At 37.5% G+C, this 19,757-nt stretch overlaps 1 protein-coding gene across 5 annotated transcripts in view; it reads right to left on the bottom strand.

Moving 5' to 3' along the window:
- The window catches only part of LCOR (ligand dependent nuclear receptor corepressor), a 134,658-nt gene that overhangs the window by 83,516 nt on the left and 31,385 nt on the right, over nt 1–19,757 (bottom strand). The window contains exon 3 of one of the 5 annotated variants that reach the window (XM_029932314.1): nt 16,094–16,208. The exons of the other annotated variants lie outside the window; for them this stretch is intronic. Coding sequence (XP_029788174.1) covers nt 16,094–16,175 — 82 coding nt within the window. The 5' untranslated portion in view covers nt 16,176–16,208. The remainder of the gene's footprint in view (nt 1–16,093; nt 16,209–19,757) is intronic. 5 annotated transcript variants of the gene reach the window in all.

The raw sequence follows: 19,757 nt of genomic DNA, 5'->3' as shown, positions 1-19,757 counted from the left end.
GAGACACAGAATCTGAAACAGGCTCCAGGCTCTGAGCTGTCAGCACCGAGCCCAACGCAGGACTCAAACTTACAGACTGCAAGATCATGACCTGAGCCAAAGTCTGACACTTAAATGACTGAGCCACCCAGGACCCCTGATTTTACCTTTTACCTAAGGCCTTAGGTAAGTTGTCTTCTTTATTCCTCACCCTCCTTAGCTATGAAATTGTCTTGATTTCAAAAAATTAAGATAATTAAATACGTGCAAACTTTGAAATAGTATCTGAAAGTATAATAGAAGCACTATATTATGAAGTGTTTGAGGAAGGAAAGGAAGGAAGGAGAATGTATTTTGGTAACTCCTCTTTTTTTCCTTATGATTTAAAAGACAGCTACATACAACATAACTATAAATTTATGTTGATGAGCATGAGAATCAACAAGGAACACTGGAAAATAAAATGCCACATTTCTATCAAGGAGGATGGACAGCTAGCAATGTATTTGGGGGAGTAGGAGAAAGAAGGGTTACAGATACTACTCTCAGATGTTGCCAGAGTGTATTAAATTAATGCTAATCATCATAGCTTGTGTAGGAGTAAACTTTCTAAACTACTGGAGAGAGACAGAATCTGTCACTATTATCATGGGCAGGAAGAGGTGGCATCAAAGTAATAGGAAAGCAGAAGATAAAGGCAGGTTACGTTTTAAAAAAAAAAAAAAGGAAAGTTTAACTTTTATCAAGAGAAGAATCTTCAATTTTACCATTTATCATGATGTGAATCCTAGATTTTTATATTAAATCTTTTTCCTTTAGGAAAAAAAATTTGTCAATGGACATATAATTTATAAAGATGTAATCTGTGACAACATAAAATAAAGGGGCAGAACTACATAGGAGCAATGTATTTTGTATACTACTGTAACTAGGTTGTTATTAATCCAAAATATACTTTTACAAAAGTTAGTTAAATATCCCCAGGGGTTGGAGCACATGGGTGGCTCAGTCGGTTAAGTGTCTGTCTTCAGCTCAGGTCATGATCTCATGGCCTGTGACTTCGATCTGTGCTGTGAGTTGGGATCTGTGCTGACAGCTCAGAGCCTGGAGCCTGCTTCAGATTCTGTGTCTCCCTCTCTCTGACCCTCCCCTGCTCACATTCTCTCTCTCTCTCTCTCTCTCTCTCTCTAAAATAAAACATTAAAAAAGAACAGAACTGACATAAGACATGTAGAAAACCAATAGCAAAATGATAAATATCCTTAATAGTAATTACATTAAATGTAAATGGATAGATTAAACTCTTCAATTAAAAGGCAGAGATGGGCAGAACAGATTAAAAAAGACATGATACAATTATATGTTGTCTACATGAGACTCATTTACATTTATTTTTTACATTCACTTATATTTGAGAGACAGAGCATGAGCAGGGGAGGGGCGGAGAGAGCGGGAGACACAGAATCTGAAGAAGAATCCAGGCTCTGAGCTGTCAGCCAGCGCTTGATGTGGAATTCAAACTCACAGACTGTGAGATCATGACCTGAGCCAAAGACGGATACTCAAATGACTGAGCCACCCAGGCACCCCTTAAGACTCATTTTAGATCTAAAGACACAAAAAGGTTGAAAGTGAAAGAAAAGACAGTCCATGAAAATAGCAACTTGAAGAGAAAGGGAGTAGGTATACTAATATCAGACAAAATATATGTTAATACTTGTTACAATAGGGCACCTATTGGCTAAGTCAGTCAGGCAACCAACTTCAGCTAAGGTCATGTTAGATCATAAGTTTGAGCCCCACCTTGGGCTCTGTGCTGACAGGTCAGAGCATGGAACCTGCTTCAGATTCTGTCTCTCCCTCTCTCTCTGCCTCTCCTCTGCTCATGTTCTGTCTCTGTCTCAAAAATAAACATTAAAAAAAATTTTTTAAACACCTTACAATAGACAAAGATATATGATAAAATTCAATCTGTCAAGACTTAACAATTAAAAACATAAATGCACCTAACAGAGCCCCAAAACATGAAACAAAAAAATGACAGAACTGAAGGGTGAAACAGCTCAATAAATATCGATTTCAACATCTCACTTGCAATAATGGATAAAACAAGATAAAAGATACAATGGAAAAAAACAATAGAATGGAAAGAGAAAACTGGAACAATACCATAAATTAAGTAGACCTAAAAGACAAACAAAGAACACCACACCCAACAAAAGCAGAATATATATTAGTTTCAAGTGCACACAGAACATTCTCCACAGTAGACCATATGTTAAGTCATCAAAAAAAGTCTCATAAATAAAAAAATTGGAAATCATACAAAGTATCTTCTCTAACAATAATACAATGAGACTGGAATTGATAATAGGGGAAGTAGAAAATTCACAAGTCAAAAAAAAAGTAATAGCAATGAAAATTAGAAAATACTTTGAGAAGAATTAAAAATAGCCACATAATACCAAAATGTACAGGATGCAGCAAAAGCAGTTCTGAGGGAAATCTGTAACTGTAAACACCTACATTAAAAGAGTATCACAAATCAATAACCTTACTCTCCAGGAACTAGAAAAAGATGAAGAGATAAATGCAAAGCAAGCAGAAGAAAGGAAATAAAAGGCACAGATTTAAAAAAAAAATAAAAAAATTAGTGAAACCAATACTTCTTTGGAAAGATCAACAACACTGACAAACTGTTAACTTGAATGACCAAGAAATAAGAAAGAGAGAAGACTCAATTTACTAAAACCAGAATGAAAGTAGGGAATTCCTACTGACTTTACAGAAATAAAAAGGATATAAGAGATACAATGAACAATTGTATGTCAACCAATAGATAACATAGATAAAATGGACAAATTCCTACAAACTACCAAAGCTGACTAAAAGAAATTTTTAAAAATCTGACCTGTAATGAGACATTAGAAGAGTAATAAATAAAATATTGTCCAAAAAAGTCAAAAGGGGAGGCTGGGTGGCTCAGTTAGTTAAGCGGCCAACTTACACTCAGGTCATGATCTCACAGTTCGTGAGATCAAGCCCCACATCAGGCTCTGTGCTAACAGCTCAGAGCCTAGAGCCTGCTTCAGATTCTGTGTCTTCTGCTCTCTCTGCGTTCCCCCACTCACATTCTGTCTCTGTCTCTCAAAAATAAACATTAAAAAAAATTTTTTTAAAGAGCCAGATGGCTTCAGTGATAAATTCTCCCAAACATCAAAATATGTTTATTATTTAGAGAAAGAGAGAGCGTGCAGAAATGCAAGGGAGGTGCAGAGACAGATGGGGGGAAGAGAGAATCCCAAGCAGGTTCCACACTGTGAGCACAGCATAGAGCCTGCCTGACATAGGGCCCAAACGCACAAACCATGAGATCATGACCTGAGCTGAAACCAAGAGTTGAACACTTAACTGACTGAGCCACCCAGGAACCCCAATAAGAAACAGTTCACCCAAACATTTGAAGAAAAAAGAATACCAACTCTTTCCAAAATAGAAGAGGAAAGAATACTTCCAAACTCATTCCATAGGTCAGTATCATTCAGATACCATAAGAAAACAAAGCTAGCACAAATAAACTACAGACCAATCTCTTATGAATGTTCAGATGCAAGAATCCTCAACAAAATACTAGCAAACCACATTCAGCAGCATATTAAGAGGACCATACACAATGGGTGTATCCCAGGAATGCAAGGGTGGCTCAATTTAAAAAATTAATCACCATATTAATAAAATGAAGGGGGAAAATAACACGATCAACTCAATTGACAGAAAAAACATTTAACAAATTCCAGTACTCTTTCATGATAACACTCAATAATCTAGGAATAGAAAAGCACTTTCACAACCTGATAAAGGCCATCTATGTAAAAACAACTAACACAGTCAATTGTAAAACACTGAAAAGCTTCCTATTAAGATGAAGAACAAAGACAAGGATGTTCATCCTTGCCACTACTATTCAACACTAGAAGTTCTAGCCAGAGCAATTTGGTAAAAGAAATAAAAGGCATTCAAATTGGAAAGGAAAAAGTAATACTACTACTTTTCACAGATATGGTCTTACATACAGAAAATCCTAAGAATCCACAAAAAAATGATTACACCTAATAAACAAGTTCAGCAACATTGCAGGATACATGAAAAACACAAAAATCAGCACTATGTCTATACACCAACAATGAACCATCTGAAATTAAGGATCCAATTTCATGTATAATAGTATCAAGAAGAATAAAATACTTAGAAACAAATTTAACCAAAAAAGTGGAAGACCTGCACACTAAAAACCACAAAACATGAAATGTTAAAAGAGACTAAAGACCTAAATAAATGGGGAGACCTCCCATGTTCTTAGATTAGAAAACCTAATATTGTTAAAATGGCAGTACATCCACCTTTCCCCCGCAAACTGATCTACAGATTCAATGCAATCTCTATCACAATCCCAACTATGTTTTTTTTTTAACAGAAACTGACAGATTTATCCTAAAATTCATATGTAACTACAAGGGAGTTCAAATGGCCAAAACAATCTTGTTTTGAAGTAAGTTGTGGGGGGGGGGGGGAGTTGGAATGATTCACTCATCCTCATTTCAAAAATTATTACACAAAGCCACAGTATTGGCACAAAGATAGGCATTCAGACCAACAGAAAAGAACCAAATATAAATCACATATCAAGGGTCAATGGATTTTTTTTGTTTTTAATGTTTATTTATTTTGAGAGTGTGTGTTTGCACTAGCAAGCGATGGGGGGGTGGGGGACAGAAAGAGAGGCAGAGAGAATCCCAAGAAGGCTCCACACTGTCAGAGCAGAACCTGATGCAGGTGGGACTCTATCTCATGAATTATGAGATCATAACCTGAACTGAAATCAAGAGTCACTCACTTAACCAACTGAGCTACCCAGGCTTCCCAATGGCCAATTCATTTTCAACGAGAATGTCAAGACTATTCAGTGGGGGAAAGATCTGCCTCTAAACAAACAAGGCAGGGACTACTGAATAACCATGTGCAAAAGAATGAAGTTGGACTCTTACCTCACACCATATATAAAAACTCAAAATTTATCAGAGATCTAAATATAAGGATATTTCTATAAAATTATTAGAAGAAAACACAGGAGGATAAATCTTTGGATGTAGCAATGGATTCTTACATGACACTGAAAATACAAGCAACAACAACAAAAAATTTAATATTAAACTTTGTAAAAATAAAAGCTTCTATGAATCAAAGAATATTATGAAGAAAGTGAAAACACCCACAAAATAGAAGAAAAATTTTGAAATCATTTATCCAGTAAGATTTTAGTATCAGAGTATGTGAATGATTCTTTAAACTCAACATAAAAAACCCAGATGACCAATTTAAAAATGGCAAAGGACTTGAATTCACATTTTTCCAAAGATTTACAAATAGCCAATAAGCACATGAAAATATGTTAAACATCATAGTCAGTAGGGAAAATGAAATCAAAACCAGTAGATACCACTTCATAACCACTAGGATAGTTCTTAAAACAAGAAAAAAAAAGGAAAAGGAAGAAGTGTTGGTGTATATGTAGAGAAACTGGAATCTTACATACTGCTGATGGGAATGCAAAATGGTACAGATGCTGTGGAAAACAGTTTGGTGGTTCCTCAAAAAGTTAAGTCAGAATTACCATGTGGCCCAGCAATTACACTCTAGTGCAAATCTAAAAGAATGATAACAAGTGTTCAAAATGTGTACATGAATATTCAGACGTGTATTATTCATAACAGGCAAAGAGCAAAAACACTTACATGTCCATCAACTGATGAATGAACAAAACAAGGTATGGGCATACAAAGGAATAACATTCAGCCATAAAAGGGACTTATTATTATGGACAGAATGTTTATGCTGAAAGCCCTAACCTTCAATACACCTGTATATTTTAATTAAGGTTAACTGAGGTTATAAGGGAAAGGGGGATGATCCAATAGGATGTCTTTTTTTTTTTTAAGTTTGTTTATTTGAAGGAGACAGGATACCGCGATTGGGGGAGGGGCAGAGAGAGAGGGAGACAGAGAATCCCAAGCAGGCATCTACTGCCAGCAATGTACCCCACGCAGGCTCAAACCCACAAAACCATGAAATCATGACCTGATCAGAATCAAGAGTTAAACACTTAACTGAGCCACCCAGGCACCCCCAACAGCATTAGTGTCTTATAAAAAAAAGAGACACCAGTGAGGCGCCTAGGCAGCTCAGTTAAGCATCCAACTTCCGCTCATGTCATGATCTCATTGTTCTGTTCCTGGGTTCAAGCCCCATTGGGTTCTGTGCTGACAGTTCAGAGCCTGGAGCCTGCTTCAGATTCTGTCTCCCTCTTTCTCTGCTCCCCCATCATGCTCTCTCTCTCTCTCTCTCTCAAAAATAAAATAAACATTAAAAGAGAGAGAGAGACACCAGAGAGAGCTTCCCTCTCCTTTAAACTCTAGCACAGAGGAAAGGCCATGTGGGGGCACAGTGAGAAGACAGGCTTCTATAAGCTATGTGAAGAGTACATACCATAAAATGACCCTGCTGAGACTTGATCTCAGAGACTTCCAGCCTCCAGAACTCTGAGAAAATCAGTATCTGTTTAAACCTTCCAACATTTTGTTATGGCAGCCCGGGTTGACTCAAACAGTAATGAAATACTGATAATGTACTAGAACATGGATGAATCTCAAAAATATAATGCTAAATGAAAGCCAGACACAAAAGGCCACATATTGTAAGACTCTGATTGTATGAAATGTTTAGAATAGGCAAATCCAGAGATAGAAAGAATATTAAGCGGTTGCAAAAGGGTGAGGGGGAGAAACAGGAAGTGACTAGTTAAGGGGTACTGGCTATCTTTTGGGGAAAATAAAAATACTATGAAATGTGACGGTGGTGATGGTTGTACAACACTGTGAATGTCCTAAAAGGTACTGAACTGTACACTTTGAAATGGTTAAAACAACAAGTTTTACTTTAATTTTAAAAAAAATGAATACTGATCATTGCAACTCGGAGGACTCTTAAAGGCATTAGGCTAAATTAATGAGGCCAGTCTCAAATAATTATATTCTTTATGATTCCATTTATATGACAATCTCAAAAAGACAGAACTATAGTAATGAAGAAGAGATTAGAGGTTGCCAGAAGTTTGAGGAGGGGTGATTGCAACACAAGAGCACAAGGGAACTGTTTGGGGTTGTAGAATTATTCTGTATCTAGACTCTGGTGGATACACAAATTTATACATGCAATAAAATTACTATCACTGTACCCAAACATGGTATATTTTTCAACATGTTAATTTGAAAATAAAATATTTGCTACAAAAAAAATCCACTGATCTGTTTTGCACTTGGAAAGGATCTTTGACTGATCTTTGATTTATAAACATGGGGTAGTGGCCATTTGGAAAGTATTAATTCACTGAGTTATGTGGATCTTCCAAATGATACTTCATTGTACAATATATCACCCCCAAAAAATGACATTTGTTAGTATCACCACCAATCTCAACAGAAAGGTTTTTTAAAGTAAGTTGTCACACTCACAGTGGAGGATAATACATTTTCTAATATTCTAAATTTTCTCTTGAAATCTGGAATGTTATCACTGGCAACAAACTTGTTGAATTCTTTTCCTTGATGTGTGACAGGCTCACTTCATTCATTTTCATATCTGTCAAATACTGAAGCATGAAAAACCACAGTATGTTAGATATTCTTCCAAGTAAAATGGTGCTCCATGAAAAAAGTATCTAATTTATCCCATAATTCAGTCACATAAGCACTTTATGCATACTTCCCATTTCATCAGTTAGACTATCACAAAGTATGTAGTCAGGGCCAAGATTTAATAAAAGCAGCATTTCTCACTGCCTCATCAAGAGCACATGTACCCCAATGTTCATAGCGGCATTTTCTACAATAGCCAAATCATGGAAAGAGCCTAAATGTCCATCAACTGATGAATGGATCAAGAAGACGTAGTATATATATATACAATGGAGTACTATATGGCAATGAGGAAGAATGAAATCTGGCCATTTGTAGCAAGTGGATGGGAAGAGGAAGGGGGAAAGAGAGCGGGGAAGAGTGAGGGACACAGATCAAGGGAGACTACTGAATACTGAAAAGGAACCATGGACTGAACGGGGAGGGGGAGGGAGGGGGGAGGGAGGGGGAGGGAGGGGGTGATGGTCAGGGTGGGGGGCACTTGTGGGGAGAAGCACTGGGTGTTATATGGAAACGAATTTGACAATAAACTATTAAAAAATTAAAAAAAAAGAGCATTCTTAGATGAAACTGGTATTTTTAAAAATGTGTGCGTGTGTGTGTGTGTGTGACCAGTGGAAGACTATAAAGACTACTATAATAGTTTGGTACCACTGCCTTGATCTGTCTACCAACAGTTTTAGCCACCACATTCTTACAACCTAAGTACAAATGTCAACATAGTGCAAAGAGCAAATAATATCTTAGCGTAAGTATGCAAATAGTTTTGACCGTGCATATCCCATAAAGTCTCAAGAGCCATCAGGAAGGTCCATGGATCACACTTTGAGAATGGGAACGATCAAATCAATCCATCTTTGTCAGTTTTCCTGCCCCATTTATTACAGTTAGAGTTAACAGTTATACTTTCAGAGTACTCTAACATTTCTTTAGTTTTCAGATTGCTGAGGAAAAGAATATAAGGTAATATGGCTAAAGGACTGGTTTAAAAATAGGAAACAAATAGGTACTTTTGACTGGAGAAGTATAAGCAGTAGCATACTTCCAGTCTTTAGTCTAATTACTACAAATGTTCAGAGAGATGCAGAGTGGAGAGTTTATAAAGGTCCAAAAGACTGAATAACAGTCCAGTAAAACCTCTTAAGGCTGTGCAGAATAGAAACTAGTATTTTCAGTGAATACAATTTAATACATTTAAAGAAAAAAAAACCCTATTTACATAATGACTGACCCTAGGTAATCAATAGTACTAGATATCATTGTATAATATTCTCTGAATCTACAATTACTTAAAAAAAAAAAACAAAAAAAAATAAAAAACCACAACTGTTATTATATTTAAAAGAGAACACCAAAACTCCTGGATGTCTTTAAGAAGAGTATTGTATATTAAATAGTATCCCAACTATATAGTGATAAACTGATTCTTAAAATTATGCATATAACTCAAGAACATAAGTATAAAAGACTAGAATATGACAGTCTTTAAAATCTTCAAGAGGAATGCATCATAACCCAGACATAATTGTAACAAGGCATTCCTTTTGACAATAACGTAGAATAAACTTTAAAATACTCCACAATACAACTTTAAGTAGAACCTAATCAACCCCAATTCTCAACTAGAGTCCCTTTTAAGGAACACTTAACATTCTAATGCTAAGAAACAAATGACCAGTCAATAACCTTATTAAAAATGTCATTTTAGAAAAATGTTATATACTGAAGTTCAAAATAAGAGCCCGATTCTGAAAGCTTTATATTTAAATGAACAAATGATATCCTAAGTAATGTAAAGCATTGCACTTCCTTAAATTAAGCACTGAAACCGTAAAAGGTAATATTTTAAAAAGCTTCCCTAAAAGGCCTACAGAGATTTATAGGAAACTTCCTGTTGCTGCTCACTGATAGGTTTACAGGTGGGACCAAACTATTTAGGGCAATATGTAATGGGATAACTTAAAAATCCTGTTATTGGGGCACTTGGGTGGTTCTTGATTTCAGCTCTGGTCATCATCTCAGCAGTTTGTGGGATCTGCCACACAGCAGGCTCTGTGCTGACAGTGTGGAGCCTGCTTGGAATTCTCTCTCTCTCCAAATAAATGAACTTAAAAAAAAAAAAAAGAGTCCTGTTATTATAAAATCCTAGATAAAGCATATGGGTATTTTATCCATAATGAGTAAAGGCTACTCAGTAAAAGGCTATATAAAGGCTACATACACTCCTCTGTCTCTGCCTCTCTTTGCCACTCCAACACACACACACACACACATTCTCTCTCAATGCATAGCTAAGCTCAAAAGGTTGGCAGAAAGGGCCTCCAGTGCTAAAAGTGAAACAGAACCTGGAAGACAGGGCTGAGAGCGTCCTGACACACTGAGTGGGTGCTGATTAAGTATGGGTAATCTAGGAACTTGGGTTTTAATACTAATGCAGGGACAAGAGAAGAAGGGCCTTAAGGAGGTTAAAACTGAGGACTCTAGGGGCGCCTGGGTGGCTCAGTCAGTTAAGCATCCAACTTTGGCTCAGGTAATGATCTCATGGTTCATGAGCTCAAGCCATGAATTGGGCTCGGTACTGACGGCTCAGAGCCTGGAGCCTCCAGTTACTGTGTCTCCCTCTCTCCTTGCTTCTCCCCCAGTGTGGGGAATAAGCTTAGGAATTCCCTGAGCCTGCACTGATGGGTTAACAAAGCAAAAAGAACAACTAAGTCATAGGATGTTCACACCCAAGTTTGGATAAACAAGATTAGGTAAATAAGTACAGAGAGGGTGGGGTCAAGGCTCCAGTATACAGAGGAGGAGCCAAGGCCCCCAGGATAGAGAGGGCGGGGCAAAGGCCCCAATACAAAGGTATATAAGGTAAATACGATTAGGTGTTCAGGGAAGATACATCTCCCAACTGAGTACTATAGCAGATAGCTGCTTTCATGGGAAGGAAGGACCAAGTTAGGTAAACAGGTAAATAAGGCAAAGACAGCTTCGAGTGAAACTGCCCAGATCCTGGAGCTGATTAGCAAAAGAAAGGTGCCTTGTTGACCCTGAGGTTGCTGCTCTACCTGTCTTATCCCCTAGGTTGGCTAAGATAAACAGACACAGCACCTCTTGGCACCTCATGTCTGCTGTTCACAGACATGTAGCAATTAAGAAACTACCACTCAAGAGAATAAGAGGACAAGCCACTGAATGGGAGAAAATATTTGCAAAAGACACATCTGATATAGGACTTAGCCAAAATATGCAAACAACTCTTAAAACTCAACAGTAAGAAAATGAACAATCTGATTAAAAATGGAGACCCTCTACCAAATCTGATTAAAAATGGGCAAAAGATCTGGACCTCACCAAAGAAGAAAAAGAGATTGTAAATAAGCATATGAAAAAATACAGATGGCAAGAAAGCATATGAAAATATATTCAACGTCACAATGTCATTAGGGAATTGCAAAATAAAACAAGATACCACTACACACCCACTGAAAGGGCCCAAACCAGAAACAATAACACCAAATGCTTCTGAGGCTGGAGCAACACTCCTTGTTGCTGACAGGAATGCAAAAATGTCCAGCCAGGGACTGGGGAAGGGAAGAAGGAATAAACAGGCAAAGAACAGAGGATTTTAAGGGGAGTGAAACTATTCTGTATGACACTACAATGGTAGAGACAGGTGTCAAACCCATAGAATGTACAACACCAAGAGTGAACCATAATGTAAACTATGGACTCTGAGTGAAAAGGATGGGTCAATGTAGGTCCATCCATTGTAACAAATGTATTCTGGATACAGTAGGAAGGTTATGCTCATATGGAAACTCTATTTTCCCCACCCGATTATGCGGTGAATCTAAACTACTCTAAAAAACACAGTTTATTAAAAGGGGGGAAAGGGTGCAGTTGGGTTGGGTGTCTGACTTTGGCTCAGGTCATGATCTCACAGTTAGGGAGTTCCACCCTGATGTCGAGCTCACTGCTGTCAGCGCAAAGCCCCCTTCAGATCCTCTTCCCCCACCTCCCTTCCCAACTCACACTCTCTCAGCCAAGAAAAATATTCAACAATTATTTGAAAGGCTGTTTTTTCCCTTCTCTAACAACTTTTCTATAGGAGGCTGAATTTTCTTCATATATTTCAACCAAAGTAATATTATGCAATGGTTGAATTAAAAAGAATATACAATGAGCAGTTATCTTCTATTAACCCAGATGTTAAAGAAATTTGCAAAATGTTGAAACAATGCTCCCTTTCTCACAATGTTTTTGTTTTAGAAAACAATTTTCACGAAAATGTTGCTTAACATGTAATGGGCTATTGTTATTTTCAAAGAAAGTATTAGTACAACTCTTTGAAAAGCTATAAACTTTGAAAAGTTTTAAGTGATTTCAATACCTGAAAGTTTAGGGGTGCCTGGGTGACTCAGTCGGTTAAGCATCCAACTTCGGCTCAGGTCATGATATTGTGGTCTGTGAGTTCGAGCCCTGCTTCAGGCTCTGTGCTGACAGCTCAGAGCCTGGAGCCTGCTTCAGTCAGATTCTGTTTCTCCCTCTCTCTGCCCCTCCCCTTCTCTTTCTCTTTCTCTCTCTCTCTCTCTCTCTCCTAAAGCCAGATTCTACATCTCCCTCTCTCTTTCAGTCCCCTCCCTGGTCACTCTCTGAGTCTCTATCAAAAATAAATAAACATTAAAAATATAAATTAAGAAAAACCTGCACAGGTTAAAAGCACCTCAGGATATAATTTCTAGGGCTTTTTTAATTTTTTTAGTTTATTTATTTTGAGAAAGAGTGTGCATAGAAGCAGGGTAAGGACAAAGAGAAATCCCAAGCAGGCTCCATGCTGACAGTGCATAGCCCAATGAGGAGTTTGAACTCACGAACCATGAGATCATGACCTGAGCCGATATCAAGCATCAGGAACTTAACCAATGCAGCCACCAGGAGCCCCAAATTTTTTTAGTATTTATTTTGGGGGAGGGGGAAGAAGGGGAGGTGGAGGAAGGGAATCCTAAACTGGCTCTGTGCTGTCAGTCTGGAGTCCAATGTAGGGCTCAATCTCCGGAGATATCAAGCATCTGAAACTTAACCAACGCAGCCACCAGAAACCCCAAATTTTTAAAATTTATTTATTTGGGGGGAGGAAGAGGGGAGGAGGAGGAAGAGGGGAGGAGGAGGAAGAGGGGAGGAGGAGGGGGAAGAGGAGGGAATCCCAAACTGGCTCTGTGCTATCAGTGTGAAGCCCAATGTAGGGCTCAATCTCCAGAGATATCAAGCATCAGAAACAACCAATACAGCCACCAGGAACCACAAATTTTTTTAGTTTATTTATTTTGGGGGAGGAGGAAGGAGAAGAGGAGGGGGAGGAGGGAGGAGGGAGGAATCCCAAACTGGCTCTGTGCTGTCAGTGTGGAGCCCAATGTAGGGCTCAATCTCCAGAGATGAGATTATGCCCTAAGACAAACATCAAGACACTCAACCAACTGAGCCTCCCAGGCACACTTACAGCTTCTGTAATCAGCACTTGCAGCCTCACAGGTCACTTTATTTTATATTATAAAAATAACTCCAATTTTTAAAGCTATGGAAATCCCCTTTAGCCAAATCCTCTGTGTAAATGACTTGCAATAGGCTTCTGGGTTTTTGCTTGAATGAGTCTCTGTTCATAACTACAATAAAATCACAGGGACCTGAAGCTAATGTAACATTGTCAACTATATATGCAAGCATAATCTGTTCTGGAAACATGCTTGTAATCCAAAGCATTTGTATATCAAAGTGAATTTCACAAACCCTTGGCTCAGTTGGGATCATGTGACACTTGGTGTCACATACTGTTTGTATTGCAAGATACTGCTCATTTATATCAAGTTAAAATTTATTAGAAATGTTTGCTCATCTTGCAGAACACTCACAGAACAAGTTGCAATCCAAGGTTTTACTGTACTTCAATCGATCAACACGAGGGCAATAAAAAGGAAAGCAGCACTGTATAGAGGTTTAGTACACAGACTATAGAACCAAACTGTGCATGTATGAATCTTAATTCTCCCTTTTCTAGCTAGGTAAACTTGGGCAAGCTCCTTAATTTCTCAATGCCTCTTTGGTATAACAGGTATGGTAATAACATTCTTACCTTGTAAGGTTTTTACGAGGATTAAGTATTTGAAAAATTAGAACAATACCTAGCATAAAATAGGTTCTATATATACATCTTAAATGGAAAAACAAAATAAATACACAAACAACCCAGAAACAACATCAAGCTGATGAGTGAGAACTCACAGTTAATGAACAAGAGACTGACAATGATTGCCTTCTCATGGCAGCTGTTCTCACATCCCTGATTCTTAATATTCAGCAGTACTATACTCTCAATGAGCACCCTCTATGTGAAAGATATTCAAAACTAAATTATTTGTCTTCACCTCCCAACCTGCTCCACCCACAGTCACTCCTGCCTTGGTTAAAGACAGTTCTGCATCAAGTTGCTTGAACCAAAATTTTATAATCCTCCTTATCTTCTTTCTCTTACTCTCCACATTCATCCATTAGGAAATTATGTTGGATCTACCAATCCTAACCATTCTTCCACCAATCTAATATATATAGTCATAGTCCTAACCACTTCTCCCTTCCTCTATGGCACCTAATACAAGCAACCTTTACCTCTCACATGAACTAATGTGATAGTTTCCACCCCAGCACCTGTGCAAATACTCCTGTTCCTTCTTCTCCTGGCCCATTCTCGACACAGTAGCCAGTTAGTGTATTAAGCCAGATCACCACGTCACTCTCCTTCGCAAAAGCCTAAAAGCCTCCTTATTTTAATCATAGTAAAAGCCAAAGTCCTTACCTTTCTCTCAATTTTGCTTTGGAACCTTAAATTGCTCTAAAAAAAGGTCTTACTTTAAACAAAAAATTAAAAGCAGGTTTAAACTGTCAAAATGCAGCTGAGCTTTTCTCAAAGTATTAAGTATACTATGAAGGAAATAAACAGACCATTAGAGACATATCCGACACCTAATTACATATACACACATAAAAAGCAAAATTGTCATGACAGCCTACACACCTATGTGATCTATCTGCTGTCTCTTCTGGACTAGATTCAGATCACCTTTTTTTTTTTTTTTTTTTTTTTTGAGAGACAGCGTGAGCAGGGGAGGGTCAGAGAGAGAGAGGGAGACACAGAATCTAAACACAGGCTCTAGGCTCTGAGCTAGCTGTCAGCACAGAGCCTGACGCGGGGCTCAAACCCACAAACTGTGAGATCATGACCTAAGCTGAAGTCAGACGCTTAACCGACTGAGCCACCCAGGTGCCCCTCAGATCACATTTTTTAGGATAGAATACTGTAGTCCTGTGTCCTTCCTATTTTATCAAATCAAGAAACAGGTTTGCCTTTTCAACTTTTAGTGATGCTAAGGCTGATCAATGAATTCACGATATTAACCTGATCCCACCATTATAAATTCAATAATCACATTTCATCTATAATTTTAGCATACATCAAAAATCTGTCTAGCTCCATTATTGCATTATTGGTGCAATATGGTATCTAACACTTTCATTCTTTCTTCATTAATTAACTGAAATTCTTCAAGAAAAAAGAGCTTTCCACAATCAACTATTTGGTTATCTTAAAACCCATTTATTTCACAATTAAATGTAGTATAAGTGCCTCTCTCTGTGCACAAATTTTCAGAACAATGAGCTGACAATCTTGAAACCTCCAAAGTTGATCAAGTTATTTTTTTTTAAGTTTATGATGGACTCTTGGGTTTTCATTTTTTGACACTTTAATATTAATTACTTTTTTATATTTTCCATCTTGGACCAGTTGCGAAACACCTTTGAGGTGGCCAACTTTTAACACTTCAATTTATCTTAGCCAACATGACAGGCAGATTTTAAATTGTAGTTTGAATTTGAAATTCTTCTTTTATAATGAAGATTGGACAATTTTCATATGTTTATTGATTTTTCAATTCCCTATTCATTCTCTTATCCATTTTTCTAGTGGGCTGTTGATCCTTTTTGCTTTCTGAATTTTAAGAGTTCATTTTAATGGCAGAGCTTATGTTTTAATAAAAGCTACAATCCTTTTTCTCTATTTGCTTTTTTATTTTATGGTTTTGTCATCTAAAATGTTTAATTTTTAAACAAAACAATCATTTCCTTTATAACTCTGGGCTTAGATTTATAATTTAAAATCTGCCTAAGCTTCTAATTCTTTTAAGATTTTAACTGTTTATATCTCTGATCCAGCAAGATATAATGACCTGTGGATGAGTCTGTCTATTACCACTAGAATTTAGGGTCTTCAAAGGCAAGATCTATCTTCCTCATTTTGTTACCAAGACTAAGTATCTTACCTGTGGACCCATGTGTTTTCAAATACAGGGTTTGAGGAAGGTGGTGGTGATTATGTGTCATAATCCTGGGCAACTCACTCATTTCTGCTGGACTGTCTTCACTGTAGGAGAAAAGCTGAATAGGGAGAAAAAATGTTCTGCTTTTATATTAGGTTACACCTGCACTGCCCTGAACACCTCACTACAATTTTAAAAGGTGAAGACTGGGGGTGGGGCACAGAAAGTAAATATGGAATCTGAGCTTCCAAGAAGTGATATCTGAATGGAATCTTAAAGGACAAGTAGGTATTAAATTGATAAAGAGATTGATAGCTCCATAGAGTACAGGATGTGCAAAGATATGAATAGTAGGGGTACACTATCTATTTGCAGAATTACAAGTTTATTATAACTGCCTAAGCCAATGCTTGGCATATAAAATACTATATAAACATTTGCTCTTATTATGCTGATTATTGGGAAATAGAGATAAATCAGGTAAAACCGTATAAGCTAAGATGACCCTGGAGAGTTAGCCAAAGTTTAAATTTTATCCTGAAGATGATGGGGAGTCACTGGAGGACTCCTGGCAGGACAATGTCAAATGTCAGAAAAATTACACTGGCAGTGTGGATCAAAGATTAGATGGAATACAGACAGCCTAGATTCATAAAGAATCTTCAATGATGAGGAATGGAGAAGTGATAAAAACTTTATCAAGATAGGGAAATCTGTGAGCTCTTGTAAGACCTAAGATGTCAGCATACTGATTTTTACCAAAGAGATACCAGGTATCTAATAACATGTATAGAGATATATACACTTAAGAGTAAACATTCTTGGGTTGCCTGTAATGCTTTCCATTTTAGTAAAGACACATCCAGTAAATTATTTTTAATAAAACTCTTTCAGGATCATGAGATGCCCCACGTTCTCTTTTCCACAAGGAAGAGAGTAATGAAAGTTCATGAATGTCTCCAAGTCAACCAAATGTCTCGTTTTCTATACACTCCATGATACATACAACAAAAACTAAACCACAGCTGCTGCTGCTGATGGTACCCTGGCCACAGGTCTCTGAAATTTCTGCAAACTCAGCAATACTTTTTACTGACATCACAGTAACGATGTGCGTTACAAGTGCCCTAACAACAGAGTTCACACCTAACTCCAGTTATGTGGACTATGAGACATGGGATGTGAGTTAAACTACACAGAATGTGGGACAACTTCTGGAGGACAAACAATAGAACCAGTTTACTGACAGTTCTCATCTCAGGTGTTTTAGAGGTCAGAAGGACTGCTTTTATGTGACATGGACTACTTGGGTACATTTGGGACTCTACCAAGTAAAGTGACAAAACTTCCTATGGAGAAGATGACCTGAAGCCCATGGTTCTACTCTGATCTCTTGGAAGTGATAGGTATTGTGACTTCTGAAAGTTACTGAATTGGTTTGTTTGGTGTTCTTGTTTCCTCATACCTCCTAAAACCAGTTCCTTCCTGTTTGCAAGGAATCATTTCATGGTCCAGTAAGGAACCAACTACTATAGCAATCTCCTTAGAAAATGTCTAAATAAAGTGACTTTTTTCTACTCTGATTTTAAGTTTATTTATTTGAGAAAGAGAGTAAGTGAGCAAGCGAGCGTGCATCGTGCATGTGGGGGAGGGGACAGAGAGAGAGAGAGGGAGAGAGAGAATCCCAACCACGCTCTGAGCTGTCAGCATAAAGCCCAACACGGGGCTCCATTCCACAAACAGTGAGATCATGACCTGAGCCAAAAATCAAGATTCAGAAGCTCAACCAAGTAAGCCACCCAGGCACCTCTCTACTCTGATTGTTTAAAAAGAAACAAAAAATTGAAACTAAAAACCCCCTTTTACAATAAATTCCCCACAGATATCTATTTGTCTTCACATTTATTGAAGTGCAAATGTCAATTATATGATTATACCTTAATTATATTTTTTTAAAAAACTCACAAATCAACAATAAAAAGATAAACTTAGGGGCACCTGGGTGGCTCAGTCAGTTAAGCGTCCAACTTAGGCTCAGGTCTTGATCTCACAGTTTGTGGGTTCGAGCCCCGCGTCAGGCTCTGTGCTGACAGCTAGCTCAGAGCCTTGAGCCTGTCTTCAGATTCTGTGTTTCCCTCTCTCTCAGATCCTCCCCTGCTCACGCTGTCTCTCTCTCTCTCTCTCTCTCTCTCTCTCTCTCTCTCTCTCTCTCTCTCTCAAAAATAAATAAAACATTAAAAAAATTTTTTTAAAGATAAACTCAATTTTTCTAGCGGGCAAAAGACTTAGACCCTTCCAAAAAGAACATGTGAAAGTCTAATAAGCACATGAAAAACTGTTCAGTATCATTATCAGTATCAAGGAAATTCAAAATTCAATACCCCAACAAAACAATGAAATACCATTTCACAGATGCTAGAATGATCAAAATAGAAAAGACTAACAAACACCAAGTATTTGTGAAGATGCAGAGTAACTGATCCCTCCATACACTGTGGGAGAGCAATGTAAAGCAGAAATATAGTCTCTTTGGAGAGCTCTTTGGCAGTTTCTTATGAAGTATGAAAGTACAGCTCTACCATATAACCCGGCAACTCCATTCCCAGGTATTTACCCAAGGGAAATGAAAAACAGCTTATTTAAAAATGTTAATGGGGAAGCCTTATTTATAATAACCTCAAATTGGAAACAACCCAAATGTCCATCAGCAATAAACAGATTAAACAAACTGTAGTGTGCCCCCATGATGGAATATTACTCAGCAATATAAAAGAATGAATTTGTGTCCAGAAGAGGCAAATCTATACAAAGTAAATTAGTCCCTGTCTATGGATGGGGAATGGAACAAAAAAGGGACAAGATAAGGAGTGACTGCTAATGGGTACGGGTTCTCAACTATAAACTGAAATAATGATACCCGTTGAGGTGATAAAAATACTCTAAAATTTGATGATGTTAATAAATCCACTAAAAAAAGGAATGACCTATTAACATAACACACAAAAGAAGTCAGACACAGAAAGAAGATACAAAAAAGTACATATTGTAGGGTTCCCTTTTATATGAAATCGAAATGGAGGCAAAACTAATTTACAGTGACTAAAATCCATTATTGCAGTGATGGGAAACTGGCTGGAGCAAAACAAGAGTAAACTTTCTAGAGTAAACTGTCAAGAAAAAATTCTGTATGTTGTTTTGGATGGAAATCCAGGGGTGTACACAATTGTCAAAATTTAAGAGCTATACATCTTAACTTTTAAAAATCACTCCTATTTGAAACTGGAAAGAAGAAAGACTAAAAAACTAAAAGTACCTGACAAAGAATGCCTTCATGCTTCCCCAGTGGGACTGTACAAATGTCCATTTACAGAAATATCCAGTACCTGAGTACACGGTCTTTTCTTCCCATAACATTTTAAACATAACCTTATCTGGTGCTCCACGCTCCCCTAATTTTCACATATCAGTTTCCCTAATTTAAAAAGATAGTCGAATATTCCACAGCCCAAATTGAGGCTTGTTAAAGTATGTTTAAGTGCCACCAAATGGTGAAAAGGAAATGTATTAATATGAACCAGATCCTAAGAGGAAAACCAAGACCTAACTTTTCTTTTCTGTCTTCTGAAAACATATTCTGATACCCTGTCTAGAAGAATCCTTTCCACCT

The sequence above is a fragment of the Suricata suricatta genome, chromosome 2, assembly GCF_006229205.1.
Source record: "Suricata suricatta isolate VVHF042 chromosome 2, meerkat_22Aug2017_6uvM2_HiC, whole genome shotgun sequence".
Classification (NCBI taxonomy): domain Eukaryota; kingdom Metazoa; phylum Chordata; class Mammalia; order Carnivora; family Herpestidae; genus Suricata; species Suricata suricatta.
The sequence above is the reverse complement of the archived record's forward strand: the minus strand, read 5'-3'. Positions and strand labels throughout refer to the sequence as shown.